The sequence below is a fragment of the Punica granatum genome, chromosome 1 (assembly GCF_007655135.1).
Source record: "Punica granatum isolate Tunisia-2019 chromosome 1, ASM765513v2, whole genome shotgun sequence".
Lineage (NCBI taxonomy): Eukaryota > Viridiplantae > Streptophyta > Magnoliopsida > Myrtales > Lythraceae > Punica > Punica granatum.
This window is the reverse complement of record NC_045127.1, coordinates 9,862,392-9,887,032: the sequence shown is the minus strand read 5'-3', so window position 1 is coordinate 9,887,032 and position 24,641 is coordinate 9,862,392. Positions and strand designations below refer to the sequence as shown.

General features: G+C 43.0%; 1 protein-coding gene across 4 annotated transcripts; it reads left to right on the top strand.

The window, feature by feature from the left end:
- The first annotated feature begins 3,237 nt into the window (after positions 1–3,237).
- On the top strand, positions 3,238–7,334 carry LOC116199717 (auxin-responsive protein IAA8-like). 4 transcript variants are annotated; one of them, XM_031530345.1, is made up of 7 exons: positions 3,238–3,384; positions 4,340–4,766; positions 5,361–5,581; positions 5,999–6,231; positions 6,565–6,706; positions 6,807–6,868; positions 7,072–7,334. In XM_031530345.1, the coding sequence occupies exons 2-7, from the start codon at positions 4,377–4,379 to the stop codon at positions 7,107–7,109; spliced, it is 1,086 nt and encodes a 361-aa protein (XP_031386205.1). In that variant the 5' UTR covers positions 3,238–3,384; positions 4,340–4,376; the 3' UTR covers positions 7,110–7,334. The 4 variants fall into 4 exon arrangements, 3 of the variants coding, with proteins under 3 accessions (XP_031386205.1, XP_031386081.1, XP_031386288.1); XR_004155606.1 differs by lacking the exon at positions 3,238–3,384 and adding an exon at positions 3,391–3,677 and having other exon boundaries at positions 6,565–6,720; XM_031530221.1 differs by lacking the exon at positions 3,238–3,384 and adding an exon at positions 3,391–3,677.
- Positions 7,335–24,641: the final 17,307 nt, after the last annotated feature.

The following is a 24,641-nucleotide window of genomic DNA, read 5'->3' as shown; positions in this document are numbered from 1 at the left end:
GTTCCTTGAGACAAGTCCACATGTGCGCGCATATGGATGTAGATGGATTGCATCTTTAACTCCTTTCGATCGGTTGCCTTTAGTGGATTATCCTAATTAAAGCCGGGTCATCAATCAAGATTTTTTTTTTATCGATAAAAGGATAATAACTTATATTCAAAAAGTACCAAGAATATGTAAACAATACATATATAAAAGGTTAAACAACTAAAAACAATACATATATAAAAGGTTAAACAACTAAATGTACAAAAACAAAAGTAAATTAGTGGGAAGCCGAATGATCATTTACATCAATAAATAGACTACCATTACTTAATCCATTCCCCTCTACCCAAAAGCTAAACATCCTACTCTATCTGTTTGACAAAGTATCAATAGAATTCTCCAAATTTTCAAAAGCTTGATTGTTCGTTTCCCTCCATATAAGCCACAAAAGAGATAGAGGGATCAACCTAATGACTCGCTTTCTCTCTCTCTTTACGACCTCCAATCCCTTACCAAATCCATAATTATTCACGAATTGAAGATGCAGGTACCCATTGAATCCCAAGGAGAGTGTTATTGCAAACCAACACCGCCTAGACCAAGAGCAATGGATAAGAAGGTTCACAGATTCTTCCTCCCATTTACATAGGAAGCATCTATTAACCAAACTCTTTCATTGCTATTTCAGATTGTTGATAGTCAAAATCCTCTCAAAAGCTGCCTTCTATACAAAAAAAAAACTCTCATAGGGGCATGGATTCTCCATATCATTTTCCATGGGAATTCCATAGCCTCTTGGGCATAGCAACATCATCCTTACACAATAGGGTGTCATGACGCAAGCCACTAAACTCAAGCTGATGCAAATAACAAGAGAAGAGCACTAAAACTTCAGTTTCCAAAAAAAGCATATCTTGTGAGTTCAACGTTCCACAAACCACCCACGTGTGATAAGGAAAAATTAATCACTGTATTAAGGAGGGGCGCTTCAACAGATTGAATCCCTCCATAGGGAATCCATGCACGTGAAACGCCAAGAATGAATGTACATGTCAAATTTCTATATATGCTTTTTTGGAGTGGACCCCATCATATGTGAGTCTATATAGAGAGAGGAGAAGCGTGCGAGTGCAGTTGATTGGAGGGCATCTTAAGTCACACATGTGAGTGCAAGCCCGCCATTCATGACATGATCCAATTAGTTTATGGAGAGGTGCAATTGGAAGAGGAATAGAATCTATTGCTAGCAGTAGAGATTTATATATTTGGGTGTGTAAGACCATATAATATATAGAGAGCCAATTGAATGGAGTTGTTAGGATTGACATATTTGGCTAAACAATAGTGTGCCTTTGTCCTTCTTCCCTCATTTTATCAACTTGATCATCATCACATGCTTCCTCCTCCTATATCAGCATTATTAATTTCTTATCACCGGTACTGGCTAGAAAAATATTTTAGTATAGAATGAGAAATTGAAAATTACTTTTAAGAACTTCATTGACAATAATATAAGAAAGAACTCTATACTGTAAATCCGGCTCAGATTTCACACTCTTCCATTTCACAATATACTTCTTGAAGCAAAATCAAAGGATTGTTATCAACTGCAGATGATAATATATAACAGATTTAGCATATATATATAGAACGGATTTGTTGTGGCTTTCCTTCGACTTGTGATAAGACGGATCATTGTCTATACGGGCACTAGTAGGTGAAAATATAAGCGCAACATATTAACATATGCGCATGTGGTAGCAAGCTAGTACCAAGTTGTAGAAGTAGTGTAGTAGAGGCTCCTACTTAATGGTCAGCAACAAACTAGGTTTTTGTTGGGAGGAAAATAATAGAATCGTCGGTGCTTTCATCCATTGCTTTCTTTGATGGAATGGGAATCACTGAGAACAGAAAAAGCTTAAAGCATTTATCGATGTTCTTATCTGCTTGTCTTACACCATTGAGTGGATAAAACCAACACTTCGAGAGCATATATAGGGCATGATTTGGACATTTCCTGGTCGATTAGATGCTCGCTTGGAGCATCTTCAAGGCTTGAGGTAATTCAAACCAATCGATTAAAATCCCAGTAGTGTAAACTTCTTCCAATTCGTGAACCCGAATATGATGATATATAACTCTAACTGGTCGAACATTTTTATTGGAACATGACAGTTTTTCATGACCAACTTTCGTACCTAATCACTGGGGCTTGGTGGTTTGCCCAAACATGTTGATGTCTTACCGTAGAAACATGGGATATTAGTACAGGTCACAGCTAGCCAGTATATGTCTTGACTGTGTAATATAGTAAGGGCATAATCAACAGGACCTATATATGACGGTATATTACTTTGCCGGCCAATTTAGGGTTAGCAAATTCCATACAATTAATTGACACTTTAAGGCCTTTGATTATTTTTTTAATGAATTAGGGATAATATTCTTAATAAACGACAACCTATTGACCTCTTTGCATATAGGATCAAAGCCCTTAAGCAAATTCAGATATAATTATACCCGAATCTTGATGACATTATTTACTAAGTGGTATTCTTTGACAATAATGGCGAGATATAAATATATAGGGTGGGTGGCTGATTATTGTGACTCTCCAATTATTTCGATTAGCAAATGTCTAATGACCGATAGTGCCCTGAAATAATTGGTCAAAATACGTAAGGCGAATTTAAAATTGTTCGAATGGAGATATAAATTGAGAAAGAATCTTATAGAAAAAATGGAAAAAAAGAAGAAGCTAGCTAGATATATTAAGAATTTCTGATATGAAGTTGGTGGGAGGTGGTTAGGACATTTGTTTAAGGAAAATGAACATTAATTAATGATATCTAAAAAAATTGTTTCGATATTGCCCTCCACAATTGGTTTCGATAGTGGATTTATCGACGGTATAAGTAGAGGAGCGCGAGCAGGCACCAAATGAAATTCAATTGAAAAGATAACGACGTCGAGTATTCACAATACGAACCGATATGAGAATGACATAATATGATGATTCCACGAGATAAACCAATATGATAACAATGTGGCCATATCATGTCAGAGTTAAGAACCTCATTGGTGGTTCTCAGACATTTGGCCCGTCCAAATGTCTTGATTTCGAGGGGGGAACAAAAAAAGAGATCTAAGAGGACTTGTTTGTAAAAAACGAGAAATTTGGGACCGGTTTTCATTATCTCAAAGACAGGCGTAGGGGTTTTTGTTTTGAACTCGACCGAGCCTGGGCACCAAAAAGAAACCTTTTCTGCTTTTGTTCCTTTGTGCCAAACGGAGGGTCCTTAGAGCTGTCTCCCTCTCCCTCTCCTCTATTCAGAGACCCAAAGCCCCTCAGCTCAGTCCATCTTCTTCACTAAATAGAATCAGGAATTCCTTCAGGTAATGTCACATCCCATTGCCCCTCTCGAATTTCCTCTGTGTAAAGGTCTCCCCTTTTCTCTTGGAGTCTGGCCAAGCAGTCTGACCCACCTGCTGTTTCTTGCTCCTTTGATGCATTTTTACCTTTTGGGCTCTGAGAAATTCTTGGCAAGTTTAAGAGAGCAAAATGAAGGTTGTTTTCCGGGTAAATGGCATCATGTGTCTTGGCCTCTTGCTGGTCCTAGGATTCGAAAGTCAAACAGTTTGAACTTCTTGGGTTGTTCTAACCTCTTCTCATGGTTGCTGACTAACTGGTTTGTTCTTCTTTAGCTGTATTTCAGTTATCTTAAGCAGTAGAATTTGTTATTTCGTTATACTTGGGAGGTTGGTGCCTGAATTTCTTTCGAGTTCCTGTCCCGGAGAGGTGGTTTGATTTTGCTCTATTTTTGGTTCATATCAGCTAATGAACTAATAATTGTGTACTGGCTATCATTTTCTCAACATAGATGAACAAAGAAAAATACAGACCATGTTGTCTATGCTGGTTTTCTTTCAAGATAATGTTCCGCAGAATTTGCACAACTTGTCAGGAATGAATATATTGAATGTTTCGCTTGAAATTGTTTGGTGTCATACCTCTAAATGAAACCTTATAGTGTTAAGGTACTCAGCACTTTCGGATAATAGATTAGTTCATATGCAATGCCAAACAATATTTCCATGATTCCTATATTTTCCGAGCTTGCAATGATGTGAAGACACGACTTGAATGGAGTAGCGTACGTAACGTGAGGGATTGCTCATTCCCAGTTTTCCTTGTAAGAAGGTCATTACATAGAACTCGTTTTTCTAGTCTCCAATTATACTGCTGTGGTTCCATTTTTCACTCGATTTAATTGCTGTTCATCACTTCGCTTCACTTTTGACAAATGTGCTTTATTGGTACAGTCTTACTCATATTGTTGAATCTTTGCAGGTCACAAGAAAATAGTCTCGAGTCTTCTGAGAACCGGATGTCTCTGTCATTCCAAGGCTCTAAGGAGGAAGCTCTTCCCAGCAAAGTTACTCTGCTGGCTTCTTCATCCTCCTTGATGACTACATCCCAAAATAGCTCAGAACTGATCAAACGAAACTATATGGGCTTCTCTGATTGTTCTACTTTTGACATCTCTCGAGTATGTAAGGATGACTGCAAGGGCAGCCTTAACCATAAAGCTACTGAATTGAGGCTTGGGCTTCCTGGATCTGAATCTCCTGAAAGGAATACAGATGCGTGCCCAGATCTTGATAAAAAGCCCCTCTTTCCACTGCGTCCTTCAAATGAGAGTGAGCACTCTTTGCAGAGTTCAGTTTCTTCAGGAAACAAAAGAGGATTTTCTCGTGCCATGGATGGGTTCACGCAGGTGAAACTTGCTGCTTCTATGACCCAAGATTCAAATATCTTTTACAATGATATGACCAATATATCATATCTTATTTCTTAGGCCTGAGGAACAGGCACATTATGCATGCAGTTATTTTTGTATAAGGTTTTTCCTAATTCTCTGAGCTTACGGCACATAAAACTTCAGGTAAAGTTTGTCCAAATTTGAATATCGATAAGTTTACCCTCATTACCAACGGCACTATAGTTAGCAAAAAATAATCGATACTTTTGTTAGTAAAATTCGTTATCAACGGCACAAGACCTCAACTCAAAACTTGTTAGATCAGCATTGACATACTATCTTATGCAATTTCTGTCAACTTAAGATTCTGGGAAATTGGTTATCTATAAACTTTACCAGTGCAAAGTCCTAGTTCTAAGTCCTGATAACAGCTACTTCGGTTTATTTTCATAATCTTTTTTTTTTATACTGTGTTATTCTAAATTATTAGTTATGGTGCACCTTCATATTGACTATAACTTTCAGGATAGAATTGGGTTCTTAGCAGAACTGATGATTCAGCCAGTGAAGAAAATTTGGTTAATTCAGAAAATATGCTCCATGTTTCAGGGGAATCTTCTCGCTAATTCAGAGCTTAATGCCATGCTCTCTGCAAGGCCCTCCTCTGATTTAGGACCAAAAGGTGGTTCCAAGCTCGAGCCTGACATAGTTAAAGATATGAAAACAACCTTACAGGCTTCCCATGGGAAGACCCCTGCCACAAAGGAAGGCCAGCCGAAGAATGTTACTGGAAATAACAGTAGCACTGCAACAGCCACGCCGGCTCCTAAGTAAGTATTGAGGAAGTTTCTGGAATTGTGATTCCACCAACATGATCATTGCAGGGTTGAATCATGATGTATGACATTTGTAATGCTATTTCTGGTGAGGAGGACTCTTTATGGGGTCAAACCAAAGCACATAAACAACCAAAAAGTGTCAAGAAACGTAGATAGTTCTTAGCCTCTTCATGAAATCCACTTGGCTGACCACTAACTATTAAACAATAGAGGACCTAGAAACTAACTTTAGAAAAGCGCCGCATTTTAATCAGTTTTTTTTTTGGTATCATAGATTTATATATTTGGTGGAAATACGACCACAGTAACATCAAATGGAAGAAAAGCGCTCTATGCTTTTGCTGTGCCTTTCGATATCTTTTCCCTTCCACTGGGCTAATCTTAGCAGTAGCATGCCTTTCGTAACAGGGCTCAGGTCGTGGGTTGGCCACCTGTCAAATCGTTTCGGAAGAATTCCTTAGCCATCCCTCCGAAGAGTGCTGAACAAGTAGAAGATGCAAAGGAGGCAGCAGGCACCACTCTCTTCATAAAAGTGAGCATGGACGGTGCGCCTTATCTAAGGAAGGTTGATTTGTATAAATTTGCTGCGTATCAGGAACTGTGCAATGCCCTGCAGAAGATGTTCAGCTGCTTTACCCTAGGTCAGATTCATTGTTTTTTTGCATGTGAATTTTGGGTCTGATAAAAGTACTAATAAAAGTACTAGTGCCTGAAGTTAATTATGAAAGTCAAAATGTGGTGGAAGAAGTCTTGATTGAGTTTTAAGAGTTCTCAACACTACTCAAAACACATTAACTTGAACAAGATTCTCGCAGCATGACATGAGCAGAAAATTTCGATTCTGACAAAATAAGCTGTAACCATCCTCAAACTGTTTCCGATCAGGACTAATGAACTGTCTACGTGTGTTCGGTCTTGGCTTGCACAGCATGGTTACAGTTGACTTACCGCTGTTCCCTGTGATGGTCTCTCAGGTCAATATGGATCCCAAGGATCTATGAACCATGAAGTGCTTAGCGAGAGGAAGCTGAGAGATCTATTGGATGGGTCAGAATATGTTCTCGCTTACGAAGACAAAGACGGGGACTGGATGCTCGTGGGCGATGTTCCATGGGAGTGAGCTCCCATCTGTGAGCTTTTTGTGATACCATATCATAATTCGTGCCAATTTCTGTGGATATGTTTATGCTCTTCTAAACTCAACCAAATATCGCAGGATGTTCATCGGGACATGCAGGAGGCTGCGAATGATGAAGAGCTCAGATGCCATCGGCCTAGGTACCTTTCTTTTTTTTCCCCCCTTTTTAACTGTTTAACCTTTCCTGAAATGGAAAGTCTTCAGGTTGATGCTTCCCGAGCATAGTAAGGCATTCGTAAGAGCTAGGACCATTGAAATATTCACCCATAAGGAGGAAAAAAAGAAAGTAAACAAACTAGATCGTAGATTTTAATCTCATGTTATGTTTTCTTGCTTTTGGCAGCACCAAGGGGGGCAGAGAAGTGCAGAGGCAAGAACTAGCTGGTAAAAGAGTATAATGATGTTTTATGTCGACCATAAGATGTTATGCTGCCAAACGCATTACTTATTTTGCAAAGTTGCTAATTATTGTTAAGATTAAATCCTTCCACTTCTGAGGGGCTCTTCCCGCTTTGCCCAAAGCTTCGCTTCTACTCGTGTAATCGTACAATGGAACTCCTCTAGAGAATATATGAACTTTTGCTGCTGTATTATGCTTGATGGAAATCGAAACTTATCAAGTACTTGAAGAAAATTCTATATCACTAAATAAGAGAAGAATAGCAGACTCTGAGCTTAAATACGGATTAAAACGGTCAGCTGGTGGACTCACTTTGTTTCACTGAACTCATTTTGTTTCAATACTCAGAGAAGTAAGCAACAAAGACTGATTATGTATTTACTCAGCAATTCTTAAGGGAGAATTGCAATCCTCACATCAGAACATTCACGGAAGAAAATGATGAGAAGTTAGAGAAGAAGGGGATGATAATACAGAGAGAGAACTAAGGGGATGAGAATAAGGAATATAACTCAACTGAATTCATACCCCTCACTTCCATTCCCCCCTTGTTATAACAGCTCACTCCCTATCCATATATGCCAACACACCCGTCTATAACTAACACGGGCCCCAGAAGAAATCATCAGACCTTCAAGAAGGTATCCTCTGACGTGAGCTCCTCCTCTATGCATTTTGCTGACCACCACCATCATCCCTGCTGGCACTTGCTCCCTCATTCATAACAATACCCCCATCTCGAGATTGAACCTTCCTCAAGGTTCCAATCGGGAAAGTTCTGCAGTATGGAGGACTTATCTTCCCAGGTGGCAGCCTCAACATCTAGGTCTACCCACTTGATTAAGCATTGTTCAACAACACTGCTAGCTCTTTTAATGATTCGAGTGGCAAGAATTGTCTCTGGTTATAATTGGAATGAACATGTTGAATCCACCAACTGTAACAGAGTGATCTGCTGATCCAGATTTCCTATACATTTCTTGAGCATCGAGACATGGAACACAGGGTGGATTCGGGCTGCCTTTGTAAAGTCAACTTATAAGCCACTTCACCTATTCGTTTCAGCACCTGAAAGGGTCCAAAATAGTATTTTCCAATCTTGTGATAGTGCTGTAAACGTACTGACCTTTGGCGATAAGGTTTCAGTTTCACATAAACCCAATCACCCTCTTGAAAGTGCACCTCGCATCTTGTGCGATCAGCTATCTCCTTCATTCTTAGCTGAGCCTTAGCCAAATTCTGCTTGAGTAAAGCGAGTACCTCATCTCGACTCAGCAGTTGTTGCTCCACTAGTTCATTAGAGCTGCTTCCTTTAACGTAGCGTGCCATTGTGAGGGATTCTCATCTGTATAAAACTTGAAAAGATGTCATTCCAACAGATGTTTGGAAGGAAGTGTTGTACCAATACTCTGCCCATGGAAGCATTGGCACCTAGCTATGTGGAGAATCAGCCAGGAAAAAACATAAATACATTTCCAGGCATTTATTGAGTGCTTCCGTTTGTCCATCAGTCTGCCGGTGGTAGGCAATGCTGAAAGCCAACGTGGTGCCCTGGAGCTGATTAATCTCTTGCCAAAACGAGTGCATGAATTTTGGGTTTTTGTCAGTGATGATCACCCGAGGTACCCCATGCAAGCGAATGATATTATTCACAAAAACCTCAGCAACCTATTGACTTGTAATGTGAGCTGGTAAAGCAATGAAATGCCCATACTTCGATAACCGATCGACGACTGTCAAGATAATCGCTTTCCCCTTGGAACTAGGCAACCCCGTAATAAAATCCATGGAGATTTCTTCAAATACCATCTCCGGAATAGGAAGAGGTTGAAGCAAACTAGCCGGACGCTGGAATGTATCTTTCATCTGTTGACAGATTTGACAAGCAGCAACAAATTGCTGAACATCCTTGCGCATATGCTTCCAAGAAAAATTAGAGGATAACCGGTGGAAGGTCTGTGCCACTCCTGCATGCCCTCCTATGGGTGAAGAGTGAAATTCTTGTAGAAGTGTGAGATGGAGAGGCGAATCCGAAGGAATCACTAGTCTACCACGAAAGAACAACAATCCGTCCTTAAATTCATATCCCGGCAAGGAGTAGAGGTCAGTTTGCAATTGTTGTTGCAATTCTAACAACTTAGGTGTTCTTCGTTAACTTTGCATAACTCATTGGCTAAGGCAAACTTCCGAATAGAGAAAGTCAGCAAAGTAGTAGCCGGCACTCGGGACAAAGCATCTGCAGCAGAATTTTGGTTGCCAGGACGATATAATATATTGCATTCATAACCAACCAGCTTGCTAAGCCATTTCTGTTGTTCAAGAGTTTGTATTACCTGATCCTGTAGATTTTTCAAAGATTGATGGTCTGTAATGATGGTAAATTTGCGCCCCAAGAGATATTGTCGCCATTTACTCACAGCTTGTGTTATGGCATACATTTCCCTGTGATAAGTAGAAGCGCTCTGCATTCGTGGACACAATTTATGACTGAAATAAGCCACGGGATGGCCCTCTTGGGATAATACTGCCCCAATTCCAATGTTGGAGGCATCAGTTTCAACCTGAAAGTCTTTAGAGAAATCGGGTAATGCTAATACCGGGGTGGAACTGAGCTTTTGTTTCAATGTGTCGAAGGTTTCCTGCGTCACCGAATTACAGCAAAAGGCATCCTTGCGCAACAGGTCCGTTAAAGGACCAAAAATATGCGCATAATGTTTAATAAATCTCCTGTAATAACTTGCTAACCCCAAAAAACTACGTACTCTCTTGACATTTTGCGGTTGAGGCCACTGCTGAATAGTGTTAATTTTGTCCGGGTCAACAACAAGACCTTGTTTGGAGATAACATGTCCCAAATAACCCACTTGAAATTGACCAAATAAACACTTGGATTGCTTGGCGACAAGGTGGTTATCCCTCAACAATTGCAACACCATTCGTACGTGATCCAAATGAGTCGTCCAAGTAGGGCTATAGACAAGTATATCATCGAAAAATACCAAAACAAACCGACACAAATAAGGCCGAAAGACCTCATTCATAAGAGCTTGGAAAGACGAAGGGGAATTAGAGAGGCCGAAAGGCATTACCAAGAACTTGTAATGTCCGTCATGAGTACGAAAAGTTGTTTTCTCCACATCCTCAGCTTTAATTTGTATTTGGTGATATCTGGCCAACAAGTCCAGGTTGGAGAAGTAGTGGGCACCATGGAGCTTGTCGAATAGCTCATCGATAGATGGGATGGAAAAACGATCCCTAACCGTGATAGCATTTAGAGCTCTGTAATCGACACAAAAGCGCCAAGTACCATCCTTCTTACGAACGAGCAAGAGTGGAGAAGAAAAGGGACCGGTACTGGGTTGAATGATGCCCTCTTTAAGCATCTCTGCAACCAGTCTTTTCATTTCTTGCTTTTGAAAGTGTGGATACCAATAGGGCTTCACATTCACCGGGCCAGAGTTAGGCAGCAGGTGAATCGAATGATCATGATTTCTAGAGGGCAGTGAGCCATGTGGCTTAGCGAAGACATCCAAGAAAGAAGTCAATATCGCCGAGAGTTCTGGGGGGTACTCTGGAGTGGATTCCACACTTGCTGTTAATAACTCCAAATGAAAAAACGAAGCAATAGAGTCAGTGTCCTTCATGCGCTTCAGACATTGTAGCTGGACGGGTTGAATAGCAGGTGCAGAGTCACCTTCCCAACCGATACGCTTCCCTTGAAAATCGAATTCTAGGAACCGATTTGAATAATCCGTGAGAATCGGACCCAAGGTAGCCAGCCAAGAAACGCCCAAAACCATATTAGACCCATGTAATTGAAGGACATAGAAATCAACTGGAAGTTCACAACCTTGAATTGAAAGGGGTACACTCCGGATAATGCCTTCACATGACAATCGTTCTCCGCTCCCCACTAACACAGAAAATGCATAGGAGGGTTCAATAGGTAATCCCATAAACTTCACCACCCGAGCTTGCATGAAATTGTGCGTACTACCCCCATCCACGAGGACTTGAACTGGTGTTCCATGAACGTGGCCAGTAAATCGTAGAGTCGTAGGGGAAATACTCCTAGCTAGGGCATAATATGAAATAGCCGACTGTGTTTGTACTTCTTGTACCTGCAGCTCCTCAACCAAGGCGGAATCGCAGGAAGTCTCCAAAGCAGGGCCGCTGTGTTGCCCAACGTCCTCCTCAAAGAGAAACAGCTTTGGTCGAGCTGCACATTTATGAGTAAAGGTATACTTTTCATCTCAATAGAAACAAAGACCCTTCTCAGGCCGTTGTTGGGCTTCCGCGTAACTCAGTCGCTTCACTGGTTGTTTCCCAGGGACGCGTTGTTGAAGAGATTGGCGTTAAACCCATAGAACTGGATGGAGTAGATGGCGTCGAAAGCAACCAAGGACTGCGACCTAACGAAGGTCGAATAAATCCCTTCTCAAGGGCAATGCGTTGTTCATGTAGATGGGCTAAAGTGATAGCATCCTTCAGTGTAGTGGGCCTATGGACCAAGACTGTTGTCTTAATATCCAATCTGAAGCCCGAAATAAAGAAATGGAGCAAAAACTGAGTGGGCAACACCATAGTTTCATTGGAAATAGCTTTAAAGCTTGCCTGGTACTCAGTGACAGTGGTATGCTGGCGAAGTTTAGCCAGCCGACCCTCTGGAGCTTCAAAATCTTTCTTATGGAACCTTTTAACGAGGGCCTCAGCAAGATGCGGCCAATCAACCAACTGTTTGTTACGAAACATCCATCGATACCACTCAAGAGCGGCACCTTCCAAGTAGAAAGAAGCCAGATCTAGCTGATGATCAGGGTTGATTTTATAAAACTCAAAGTAACGCTCAACCTGAAATGTCCAAGCCTCTGGGTTGGTGCCACTGAAACGACTAATCTCAACTGGAGCTTGCTTATGATGCAAGGTCGGAGTGTTGTTGGTCCCAGATCCTTGGCCCAAAAAATCAGAAGCAGATTTACCAAGATTAGCCATAAAGTCGTCCAGCTGAGTTCCCAGGGAAGACAGACGGTGTAATACCTCTTGGAAAAGCTTTTGTTGACCCAGCACAGTGGAATTCAAACCTTCAAACTCCTTTTTGTGTTGGATTTGAGCTTCCTGAACAGCCCTTAAGGAATCATCGAGAACCTTGAGGCGAGTACCCTCTGCCATCGGAGTCGAGAATGCACCAGTAACAGAGAATCAATGGAACAATACTCAGAGAAGTAAGCAACGAAGACTAATTATGTATTTACTCGACAATTCTTAAGGGAGAATTGCAATCCTCACATCAGAACATTCACGGAAGAAAAGGATGAGAATTCAGAGAAGAAGGGGATGAGAATACATAGAGAGAACTAAGGGGATGAGAATAAGGAATATAGCTCAACTGAATTCATACCCCTCACTTCCATTCCCCCCTTATTATAACAGCTCACTCCCTACCCATATATGCCAGCACACTCGTCTATAACTAACACGGGCCCCAGACGAAATCATCAGACCTTCGAGAAGGTATCCTCTGACGTGAGCTCCTCCTCTGTGCACTTTGCTAACCACCACCATCATCCCTGCTAGCACTTGCTCCCTCATTCGTAACAAACGCTCTTGTTGGCAGTTTGTGGGAAGTAAGGTGCCTCACCCAAGATCTTCTCCACTGCTAATTTCTCATAAGGGAAGAGAGGGCATGTTAGTATACTTGAGCTAGAAAATGAAATTATACTCTTCGATTTTGCTACTTCTGAGGGTAGAGATTAGGCTCTTAACAATGGTCCTTGGCATATAAATCATAGTCCCTCTTGAGGCCATGGAAGAAGGACATCAAGAAGATTGAATTTGCTTTAAAAAAGCCTCTAGTATAGGTTAAGCTTTCTAAAATTCCTTTGCAAGTCATGACATGCGAGGGATTGAGCTATCTAGCAAGTGGTTTAGGAGTTCCCATTTGCTTGGAGAAAACAACTAAACACATTACTAGTGGTAGTACAGCTAGAGTATGTGTGGAGCTTAACTCTATAGGGGTTTATCCTGATGATATCGATGTATTACTTGAGGATGGAACAATGGTTAAAGTGTTGGTTGAGTATCCTTGGGCTAAACAAAAGATCATTAAGAAAGTTGAGAAACAATGGGACAAGAAAGAGGTCTTAGTGGAGAAATCAGTTGTTCATAAGGTTACACAGGCTCCAAAGGATGTAATGGTGGAAAGTAATATAGAGGAAGGTAGTACAAAGGTAATGGAGGAATTTGCTAGTATCATTGTCTCAAAGAGTCCTCAGAAGGTGAAATACTCCGAAGTTATTCCTGTCTTAGAGAATGAAGGTAGCAGCAAGAAGAGTGGGGCTCGCTTAAGTTCTACAATAGTGGTAGTACCAGTGATTGAATCTCCTAATTATTTTGTCATCCTTAATACTGAAACAAAGAAGGAGACTCTTCTGTAATCGAAATTGCTTCAACTGTCACCTAAGAAACCTAGGAGGACAACATTGAATTGTAATGAGATGTTGAGCAATATTACTCAAAACCAGAAGAAGAACAAGACAGGTGGGAAAGATGTAACTGGTCCCCAGGCCAGAGGTATGTCTCCCCTGCCTACCTGTTCCCAATGAAAAAAATACTTACTTGGAATGTCAAAGGGTTTAATAATCCTTTGAAGCACCAAGAAGTTTGCAGATTGGCATATGCTAATAAGATCAATATTCTTTGCATTTTGTAAACTCGTGTGCATGAGAATAAAATGCAATTGATTCTTAATGATTCTTTCCAAAATTGGTCTATTATCCACAATTTTTAACATCATCCTCTTGGAAGAGTGTGAGTTCTTTATAATAGCACCATGAAATTGTTTGTTATGGAAAGCTCTTAGCAGTATATTCACTGTGCGATCAGGATTGATTCCTCCTTTGCTTTCTATAATTCTGTGGTTTATGCTGCAAACTTTGTGACAGACAAAGCAAGGCTATGGAACTCTCTTAAGAATCTAAGGAATTTGGTGGGAGCTTTTCCATGGATTGTCTCTGGGGATTTTAACATTGTTAAGACTGAAAAGGAAGCTAGTAATGGTGATATAAGTGATCTTCGTGGTAAGCAAGGTTTTCAGAATCGCGATTCTACCTAGAATCGGTCGAGGGTCGTAGAATCGTGAATCGTAAAATCGTAACGTGAATCGTAAGATTCTATCTGTAATTAAAAAATAGCATATATATATGTATTATACTTTCCTGAACAAAAAATAAATAAATCAATCCTTGATTCCTTATATTCAAAAAAATACCAAAAACCAAAACTTGTTCTCTATCTCAATAAGTACTTCCAATGCATCAAGTCCTGGTTCAATTCTTTTTCCCTTTACTCCACCCAATTACTAGTGTTGGTTGCTGAGACGTTCTATGATTTTATCAGGATTATAGGCTATTGGCAACAATGTCGGAAATCAAGAATCGGTCTTGCATACTTAGTTTATCATCTACTGGGCATTTGTTCTACGCATGTCATCCGCAGATAAAGCTAAACAAGCATCATATGACTTGCTAAAGTCCTAAAATCATATAGCATTTTGTTCATCAATAAGAATGAGTCGACATGACCAACCAATTGCACAGACGAAGATAACTGACCGGCAGAACCCAACTCCACCCCATTTAAGAATGAGCAGTTAATCAAAGTGCCATCACCTATAGCGGAACTTGATCGAATCAAAGTGTCAACATTCACGTTCAATCGCAAATTGCACCACAAAATTCAAAACTTTTGCTGAGCATTATGCACAAAAAGCTCAACCGAAAAGCTAACGAGGTACAGGAATCCAAACCGAAACGTACGGCCATTCCACCAACAAAGTAAAGACAGTATGAGAATCAAACTTGCAAAAGCCAATAACCTGAGAAGTCGTCGTTGTTGGCCATGGCGGTGCCCGAATATCTCCGCCGATCAAATGCCTTTCCACCTCGGCACCGACCTGGACGGGGGATCGTTGGAGGCGCCCTGATGCTCGGACGGCAACGAAGAATAGCGTTCCCAGAGGCGGTCAGTTCAGTCCTTCTGGCGCTTCTCAGAATCGCCTGTCTCCCTTGTGGGGATTGCCGATTTTTTTAGTCAGCCTTCAAGCTCATCGGAGTCGGAACAACCGAACAAGAGACACCGATATGGGTAGAACAAGAAGAATCTGAAGGCCAGTGGATTAGGGCACGGAGATGTCGGGGAGAAGGGGGGAGAGCCGGAGAAGAAGAAGAGGAGGAGGGGGGGTGGTTTTGTGTTTAAGAAGAGTCGGGCTCATTGCCAATGGGCTGGGCTTTGGCCCAAGGGCCCAAATCAGGCCTGCCCTCTGCGCGAGTGTGGGCCGAATCCGGAATCGCGGAATTGGCCCGATTCCGCGATTCAGCAATTCAACGCCCGATTCAGGCCCGATTCAACATATTGCGATTCAGCCCATAGGATCGGAATCGTATGACCCCTCTAGAATCGTAGAATCGTACGATTCTACAATTCGAATCGTGATTCTAAGAACCATGGTGGTAAGGATGAATTTCGAGATCTTCTACATGAGGTTGAAGTGCAGGACCATCCTTTTGTTGGCAATTACTATACGTGGTCAAATAAAAGATCTAAGGGGTTTATTGCTAGGAAATTCGATAGGGTACTTGTGAATGAGCATTGGTACTCCACTTACTCAAGTTCTGTGGTTGAATTTCTACACCCTATGATTTCAAATCACAACCCAAGTGTCGCTATTGTATTTTCAAAAGGTTATCACGAAGAACTTTTTAAAATTCTTCAACTTTTGGACCTTTCGTCCAAGGTATGAAGAGGTACTAAAAAATGGTTGGATCAGAGAGACTCGTGGAACTCCAATGTATCTTCTTTGTAAGTGCCTTAAGCAATTGAAGAAGACGCTAAAATATTTCAATAAGGAGAATTTTGAAGATATTTGAAAGAGAGTCAAAGAAGCTGAGTATAGGCTGAACGAGGTTTAGTCAAGGATTCTAAACGGGAGCCATTCTTCTGATCTCTTGGTTGCTAAGCAAGATTTAAGCCACGCCTATATTGAACCGAGAAGTGTCGAGGAGAGCTTTTACTAGCAAAAGGCAAGGATGAGGTGGCTTTCTTTAGGAGATCATAATCCTAGTTATTTTCATAAAATTGTTAAAGTGAGAAGATCTAAACATACTCTTAAACTCCTCTTCACTGAAGATGGCACCAAATTGGATGACCCTGAGATGATTTCTAATGAAGCAGTGGGATTCTATCAAAGGTTGTTGGGCTCACGAGATCCTCTTGTTACAGGTGCTCATCCTTCAGTTCTACAAAGCATTCTGAATTTCACTCTTTCTGAGGAGCACTCTATCTTACTCTCTCAATCAGTTACTGATATGGAGATTAAAGATATCCTTTGGAGCATTAAGGGGGATAGAGCTTCTGGCTCTGATGGGTATTGTCAGCACCCCATTTTGGTCCACTGGCTCTAGGATATGACATCAACAAGGCTTCCGACTAGGGTTCCACAACTCTAACAAAAAATGACGAGGGCAACATATGGAATTTTGCAGCTGTCAGCAACTAATTTCGGTCCATCGGCTTCGAGGGGGGCAAAATTGTCATTTCCTAATTAACCACATTTTCTTAAAAAAAATAAAAAATTATTAAATTAATTTTAATTAAATTAAATTGTATATGTACAAAAAAAAAGATTCGGGCAGTCCCGGGCAGGCCGGGCAGCGTTGACCGGCTGCCCGGGACCGCCGGCTTTTAAAAAAAAAATTATCAGGCAGGCCGGGCAGGGCCGGGCAGCGCTCACCGGCTGCCCGCGATCCCCGCCGGCCCGGAACTGCCCCCAAATCGCGGTTTTCCGCGATTTTCTCCAAATCGGCTGAAATCTCAACGGAAACGGGGAAGAAATTGGAATTAAATAAACAGAAATGGAATTCTGCTAGGGAGGAACAAGACCTAGCAAGAAGAAACGGCAATTTTGCTCTCGATTGGACGAATTTGGAGATCGGTTGATTCGAGAACCGTTGCCGGAAAATCGCGAAATTCCCCCCGATTCCGACTGCCTAAACTCCGGTGAGGCCTAGATCGACTACGGCAAGGCGTCGGCGGTGTCCAGAACCGTCACCCGAGCCCTCTCGTGCCGTCGTCGCGGCGTCCAAGGGCGAGAACCGCCGCCCCCCAGCCTCGTCGCCGTCGCTGCCCCGAACCCGGTCGCCCTTCGACTAACGGGCCTCGGCCCATTTCCCTTTCTTTTGCAGGCCCAGCCCGGAAGCTTGGCCCATTCAGGCCCAACGCCCAGTCCAGCCCAGCATCTCTTCCGGGCAGTTTCTCCTTCGGGCGGGCGATCCGATCCGATCCGACCCGATTGTCCGGCGATTTTTTTTTATTTACAGAGAAGCCCCTCAACTTCCCGGATTAGGTAAATCCTCGACTTAGTGGCATGATTAGGACTCATTTCCTGAATATTATTGTTTGCTTGATGGATATAATGTGAATTGAGTGTTCTTGGGTCGCGTGGGTGATCGGATTTGTCCCGAACTCGATTTTACGAACTTTCCATTTTGTTACATTTCTGTCCAGAGGACTCATTTTATTTTTTTCAGATCTGCCCCGAACCCTAAAATTTATTTTCAACCAAGTCCCGGTCATTTTACTATTTTCCAATCAGTCCTTGGATTTTTCAGAATTTCTCAAGCGTCCCAAAGGACTTTCCAAGTTGTTTCAGTTTAGTCCCTGGGCCATTTTTCACCCTTTTCAGATCTGCCCCGAATTTCAAAATTTATTTTCAATCAAGTCCCAGTCATTTTACTATTTCCCCAATCAGTCCTGGAATTCCCAGAACATTTCAAGCATCCCAAAGAGCTTTCCAAGTTGTTTCAGTTTAGTCCTGGGGCCATTTTTTTTTATTTTCAGATCAGTCTCGATTTTCAAATCCATTTCAAATAAGTCCTAGGACATTTTCAGTAATTTTTTGCACAGTCCCCATTTTTAGAATTATCAAATCAGTCCCCAATGTTTTGTAATTTTCAAATCTGTCCCCAATTTTTTATAATTTTCAAATCAGTCCCTGATATTTTTTCAGAATTTTCAAATCAGTCCCTGATCTTTTAAAATCGTTCAATTTAGTCCCCTGGACTTTTTCTAAAAATATCTTACCCTTTTCTACTTGGGTCACCCACCGACAATGTATGTGCCGCATTTAAATATTTTATTTTTGTAATTATATGTATGCAACATGACCATGTCGGAAATTAGAGTTTATCAGGCGGTCAACCAAATGGCTATCTCGACGATTCGAAACCCTTAAATCAAAGCATTCGGCAAATTTCTAATTAACCTAAAATTCTACATATGGGGTAATCGGGACGTTGAATTTGGCTAAATTAAATCACTTGACTCTTTTAAATAAATTGCACAAATTGATTAATAATTTGTAATCGCGTCGACAGTTCAAGAACTGTTAGTCATGCCCTTTTCAAAATTCACAATTTCAAAAGCACAGAGATACGTACAACGTAATCTTGATTTTCATGCACACACATATTTACCGATTCAAGGGCATGATTACGGGTTCTTGTCCTGCCGTGATCCTAGCGTAGGTTTGAGCATAGAATTGGTCAAAACATGGGAAAACAAATTAATCACAAACTCGGCTTAAATCAAACACGGGCAATAGTCGAATAGAGGGTTAGGTTTTGGATTTTTAGGTAAAAATACTTTTAATCTATAAAAGCCATATTGTCGCGATACAAAATAATCTAAAAATAACCCACTCATTCGAGACTTGACTATGGACATCATGTACGTCGGGTCCGTTAAATGATGCCGAATGCTACATATCCTATCCATCATCCTATTTGTTTGTTTTAGGGTAGGATTTGTATGCCAAGATACCCCGGATAATAATTGATTAACTCACGTAAATTCGACAATAACAAAATCTCATTGTTTGTTTATTTGAGCTTACTTGTTACATTTTTTACACTTATTTGTTATGCGGGTCGAACCCGATCCTTTAGGATACGATTCACTGGGTCCAATGCCCATAACCTTCGATCACGGGGTCCAATGCCCCCATACACTGAGTGCGCATTTAATTTAATTTCCAGTCTTTTCCAAAATCATACGGTGAGCATGAGTGAAATAACGGCCGAACGCGAACCGACCGGGATTCAGTCATTGTAATTTATCTTTTATTTATTTATTTGAGAGAACAATGTAAGGTTTTACATTATACATATATTCATGTAAAATCCCGGTCGGAGAGTGGACGGTCAGAGGGTTTCTTCGAATTTACGGTGTCAAAACGCATAAGATGAGCGGAACTTAATAAAGCGGTAATTAAATTAAAATGGCAAGCTTAGACAAGCTAGAGTACCGAAAGGGCGTGTGGGATATAGGCGCACACGTAATAGAACCCCCGAATTCGAAATTTTCGGTTCCGTACAGACCATTGCCTTAGCATCTTAGGTGTACCCCGTACTCCTAGACCCGGGTAACTTGCCGGCCCTCGACCTTCGAGTCGTAAAATGACAAGTGGCGACTCCTTCTCACGTGCGTCCGTCGCGCGTCCCCGGGAAGGTGGACACTCCCAAGCCGCGTTGCATTTAGGCACGCGCATGCGTGCCCCGACGAGACGAAATTCGGGTGCGCACAGCTTGGCGACTCCACTGGGGACACTTAGAGGGTTCGGGCTCGTTCCCGCTTGCTTTGTTTGCTTGTTTATTTATCGTTTTTCGCAATTTCCCGCTTATCTACTTTATGCACTTTTATTTCTCGTACGCACATTGCATATCATACTAACTTCAGGTACCTACGGGTCGCGTCCCACGACCGATCTTAGGAAACACAGGTTAGATAGGGGTTCCGAGTAAGGGTACGTCGCACGGTTGGACCGTTGATTAGGCCCCCAAAGATCCCCGCTCGATTTCAAGGAATTGACACCCTTGAGTTGGGAGCCCCCATCCTTACGTAGCACAGTCCCTATAGCACTAAAACCATGCATTCTGCAGGAGCTCCATGCCATCCTCCAACCCGGCTTCGACGAACAGTCCGTTGAGTCGGCCTGAGTGCCACTTAAGTCTTTTCTATTTCAAGAGCGATGTACCTTGTAATTTGTATTAAGCAGTGGGCATTTACTTTTTTTCGCACACATGCATCATCTGTTTTACAAAATTAGGATGTCATTCATATGGATGAGTCCTAAGTCAGTCTTCCTTTCGTCTCGGTAAGAGACGCCTTGCTCGGCCTCTTATTCGTGCCTCGACAAAGTCCGTCAACACACGAGGGTCCCACCGAGTCTCCACAAACCAAGACCGGCACACCTGCCAAGACATCCCTCACTTTAGGCACATCCACCATAGTCGACCTCACCAACAACAGGATCGATCACCTTCGTCGGTAAGCTGCTGAGAAAGATGAGGAACTGGTCGGCCAACCACTACTTCAGAGGGAGCTCGCTCAGACCCACGCCAAACTACAGAAACGCAATCTGCGCTCGCTCAAACTCCTAGTGTGGTGGAAGATTGGCTTAGGGTTTTATTTTACAAAATTTACATTGTATTTTGAACTTTTTGAGCCAATTTGAATGACGGCTTTAGTTTTGAAAAACTCACGCATCGCATGCATCCTATTCACTTATTGTTTTGCATAACAGCTAACACCTCACCATGCAAGTGAGTGAAGACCTCATTCGCAGGTAGACCAACCGTGACCTTCACCCTCCCTCCACGGCAAGGCGAGCCGTGGCCCGAGGACCAATGCACCTTCCTTGGCAAAGCCAGCTTCTCACTAATCTCACACAACTAAGCGTCATCGCGTGATCGCGCACACGTCTCTTCGCGCAACTGAGCACATCCACCAGCACAACCGAGTGTGTCCTCCCGCGTCGTGCGAGCATGCCTTCACCTTACCCGTGCACACACCCCCGGCACGCTCGCACGACGCCTACCAGGCTAGTTCGATCCCCTACGCTTTTGCGTTAAAATTGCGAACATAGTTTGCTCTTTCATCGTTCCCCTTTCCCCATTGCAGGAAATAACCAACAAGAAGGCAACATGAATCCAAAACTGCCACAATCGTGACAGGAAACACTTCTCTGCTACCTCCTTGGACTCCAAACACTCAAGACCGACCGTCCCTCCACGAAAGATCACAGGCGACAGCTCCAACGAACATAGCATGTCCCAGCCCACCCGCCACGAAGCTTCTAACACGATCACGCTGCCGATCGAAGAATGGGTCCAACTCACCCCGCATGACCGGCGAGTCGTGCCAACCTTCGCGGAGAGCATCACCGCGTGATCATATGCACATCTCTCCGCAAGACCTTGCGCATCTACTAGCAACTAAGTGCGCCTCACACATGTCCAAGCATGTTCACACCAACTCATACACGCATGCTTAACATATCAATGCATGTCTCTTGGTGTACTCGCACGACACCTACCAGGCCAGTTCGCTTCCCTACACTCTTGCATTGAAATCTTGAACAGTTTATGCTCTTTCATTGTTTTCTTTTCCCATTGCAGGAAATTCTCAACAAGAATACAGCCTGAATACTGGGCGACCACAATTGAGACAACAAACGTCTCTCATCCAGCTCCTTGGGATTTCAACACTAAGTCCCCATCCTTGCTTCACAAAGCAAGACCGCAAGAAAAATCAAAGTCACCGCTTTGCAGTGCCCTGCACTGTTCCTCAGCATTGACCTTTGCTTTTGCATCTCTTTTACTTTCTTATCGAGCACGCATTTACTGCATTGGGCTCCGGCCCCACATCGGGCTTTGGCCTTGCATCGAGCTTCGGCCCCGCATTTACTGCAGCGGGCTACGGCCTCACTTTTGAGCTTCGGCCCCATATCGAGCCTCGGTACTGTATTTATTGCTTTCGGGCCCCGGCCCAGCATTTATTGCTTTTGGGCTCCGGCCCAGCATTTACTACATTCAGGTTTTGACATCTCGCATTTACTGTTTTCAGGCTCATCTGAAATCCAAAATCGACGAGGATTCAAATTCATCCAAGCGATACTCCGAGGAGCAAGTCTAATCCTTTCGCTGCAAAGACCGGAAGTGACAGCTCCACAAGCAGAGCATGACCCAACTCTCGATCGCAGGAGATACCAGCACGATCAGGCCTCCGATCAAAGAATGGATCTCGTCCACCTCTGTTGTGGTCGCCGATTGAATACGGGGGCAATATGCGCAGTCTTGTTTAAAATCTCTTTTGCTTTAATTTAAATGCATTCCCACAAATGGGCTCTCGACATGAACAAATCCTTTAATGGAGCATTAGGACAGTCTTTGCAATGCCCTATTAGTTCTGTTGGACCTGTTCGACTCGCCTGTCCTCATGGGACCCGACTCCTCGAGCCTTCCCTAGGACGACTACGCATGTTTACTCGCAACTAGGGAAAATATGCTCATGTGACTTTAGTCACGGTCTAACCACTCCAGAGTAGTGATGACTAGATTCCCAGAAACAAATGTCACCTACACGTGGCACTCCATGGGTCGCGCGCGGGACAAAAAGGGATTTTCCTATGGGACCACCTCATATTTCTTACTTCATATTCCCAGCATAATCGCTTAATGCATTGTCTTCTTTGTCATCCTTCACAGGGGCACATTGACCACAGGCGAAGAGTGATGCACGAGTTCACGCTTCCTTGAGAACTTGTCTCGGACCCTTTCCTTATACTTTGACGAGGGAGGTGTCCGACGATGAGGTACCCCCATATAAAGTCGAAAACAAGGACAATGGAGCGAATCACTTAGCATTGATGCAACCTTCTTCCTCGAATATCCAGTAGCTTCAACAGCATGCACCCTCCAAGAGGCACGCACTGTAAAGAACAACAAGAGATGATCGGAGACATCACACCAGGCGCCTACCATGGGCCACTTCAACAAATGAAGATTGGGGCATCTCCGTTCAACATTCGTGCCGAGACAACCTTGGTTCCCTGTTCCACATGGGGCAATTTGACATTTCTTTTCCTAGACAACAGGGGAAATTCACATGTAATGCTTGCAAGGGCAAATGACACGGAGTTCGACTATCGAATGCGCGAGAGTCAAACTTCCAAGAAAGCCGGTCCTCACAAAATAGGGCTAGTAACCACACAACAAGTCTCCACGAGGCGAAGCACACCAAAGCGGCCTCGGCAATGCAAAATCGTGGAGTTTCAAACAAAGACATGGGGCACAAAATAAACCCAACCACAAGAGAAACAGAGCGGAAAGAAGCGGAAAATCCGCCAATGAAGAGAGAGAGAAAAGACGCGGAAAAACCCGCCAATGAAAAAACAAGGCACTCCCGAGATTTAAAACTCTTGCAACGCCAATTCGAAGAAGAAATCAACAAACCCTGAAAAAGGGAACAGCAGATGCAACTCCTCGATGGAGACAGAACGCAACGCACTCAGAGGTCGAATCCTTCGAACCTTCGCCCTTTGCAAACTCGAGAGACAAAAGAATCGAGCCCGCTAGGTCGAAACCCCTCGGGCAACCTAGGCAAAAGTTAGGGCAAGAGAGAGGCACGACTGAAAATCCGAGGCGGGCAGTCGTGGCAAAAGGAGAGCTCTTCCCCTTTAGGTTGAGAGGTGCGGCCCCGAGGTGGGTGACCGTAGCAAAAGGAGAGTAAAACGAGGGATAAAATTGACCCCTAGTCCCTCACACATCGTGCGGACTAGGGATCCTCAACGGAAGTGACCAGAATCTCTCCCACATGATCCTCGATCAGCCCTCCAACACAGCTCAACCGTCCAGCGTGGATTTCCTCCTCAAGCACAGTGGGCAACCGAGGCATGCTATCCAAGCAGTTTGATACGGCCTACACAACAGAGAATATAGGAAAAAGGGTACATCTCGCTACAAGCGTGAACTCGTGTATCCTTTTAGCCTGGGGCAACGCGTTCCCCTCAAGCTTTCTCTTTTCTGTTTATCTTTGCATAACTCTAGAATGGGTCACAGCCACCTTTCAACAGGCTACCACAAAGCCGAAATCCCAGACATTCCTTTCTGAGGTCTAGTCATAGCATTCTGGAAATGGTCAGACCGAGTCTGATCAAATCTAGGCAAAAATCCCCACGCGGGTCACAAGCGCAGCTACCCTACAGTACCTTGACGAGAAGGGTCCTGAGCCGACGGGCGCGTCGAATAATCGATAGAGCCCCTAGGGTATCATTAAGAATGTCTCAATATGCTCGTACATGGCCAACAAGAACCTTGGAGGCCTCGCATTGAGGCCTTCGAAAGTGGGATCTCATTCGCATCGCCAAAGCAAGAACTCTCTAGACGGGTTGCCCAGGCGACCCGAAACTGAAGAACATGCGTCACGAATCACATCCTTTACCTGTACTCAAATACTTGTTAGTAAACCCCATGACTTACTGATAATGCCAGGATCACAGGTACAGCAAACGTAAGAACTACGGCAGACTCTGATCCCCGTCCAAGAGGTACGTAGGCGCTCTCAGAGCTCGAGTCTCCGCATCGCAAACGCCGGTTTCATAGCAAATGAACAACCGCCCA

Coding starts and splice junctions, on each gene's coding strand:
- LOC116199717 (XM_031530221.1), top strand. CDS start 3,496: ATGCATTTTTACCTTTTGGGCTCTGAGAAATTCTTGGCAAGTTTAAGA. Junction 3,678..4,339: donor TCATGGTTGCTGACTAACTG/GTTTGTTCTTCT, acceptor GAATCTTTGCAG/GTCACAAGAAAATAGTCTCG. Junction 6,869..7,071: donor CTCAGATGCCATCGGCCTAG/GTACCTTTCTTT, acceptor TGCTTTTGGCAG/CACCAAGGGGGGCAGAGAAG.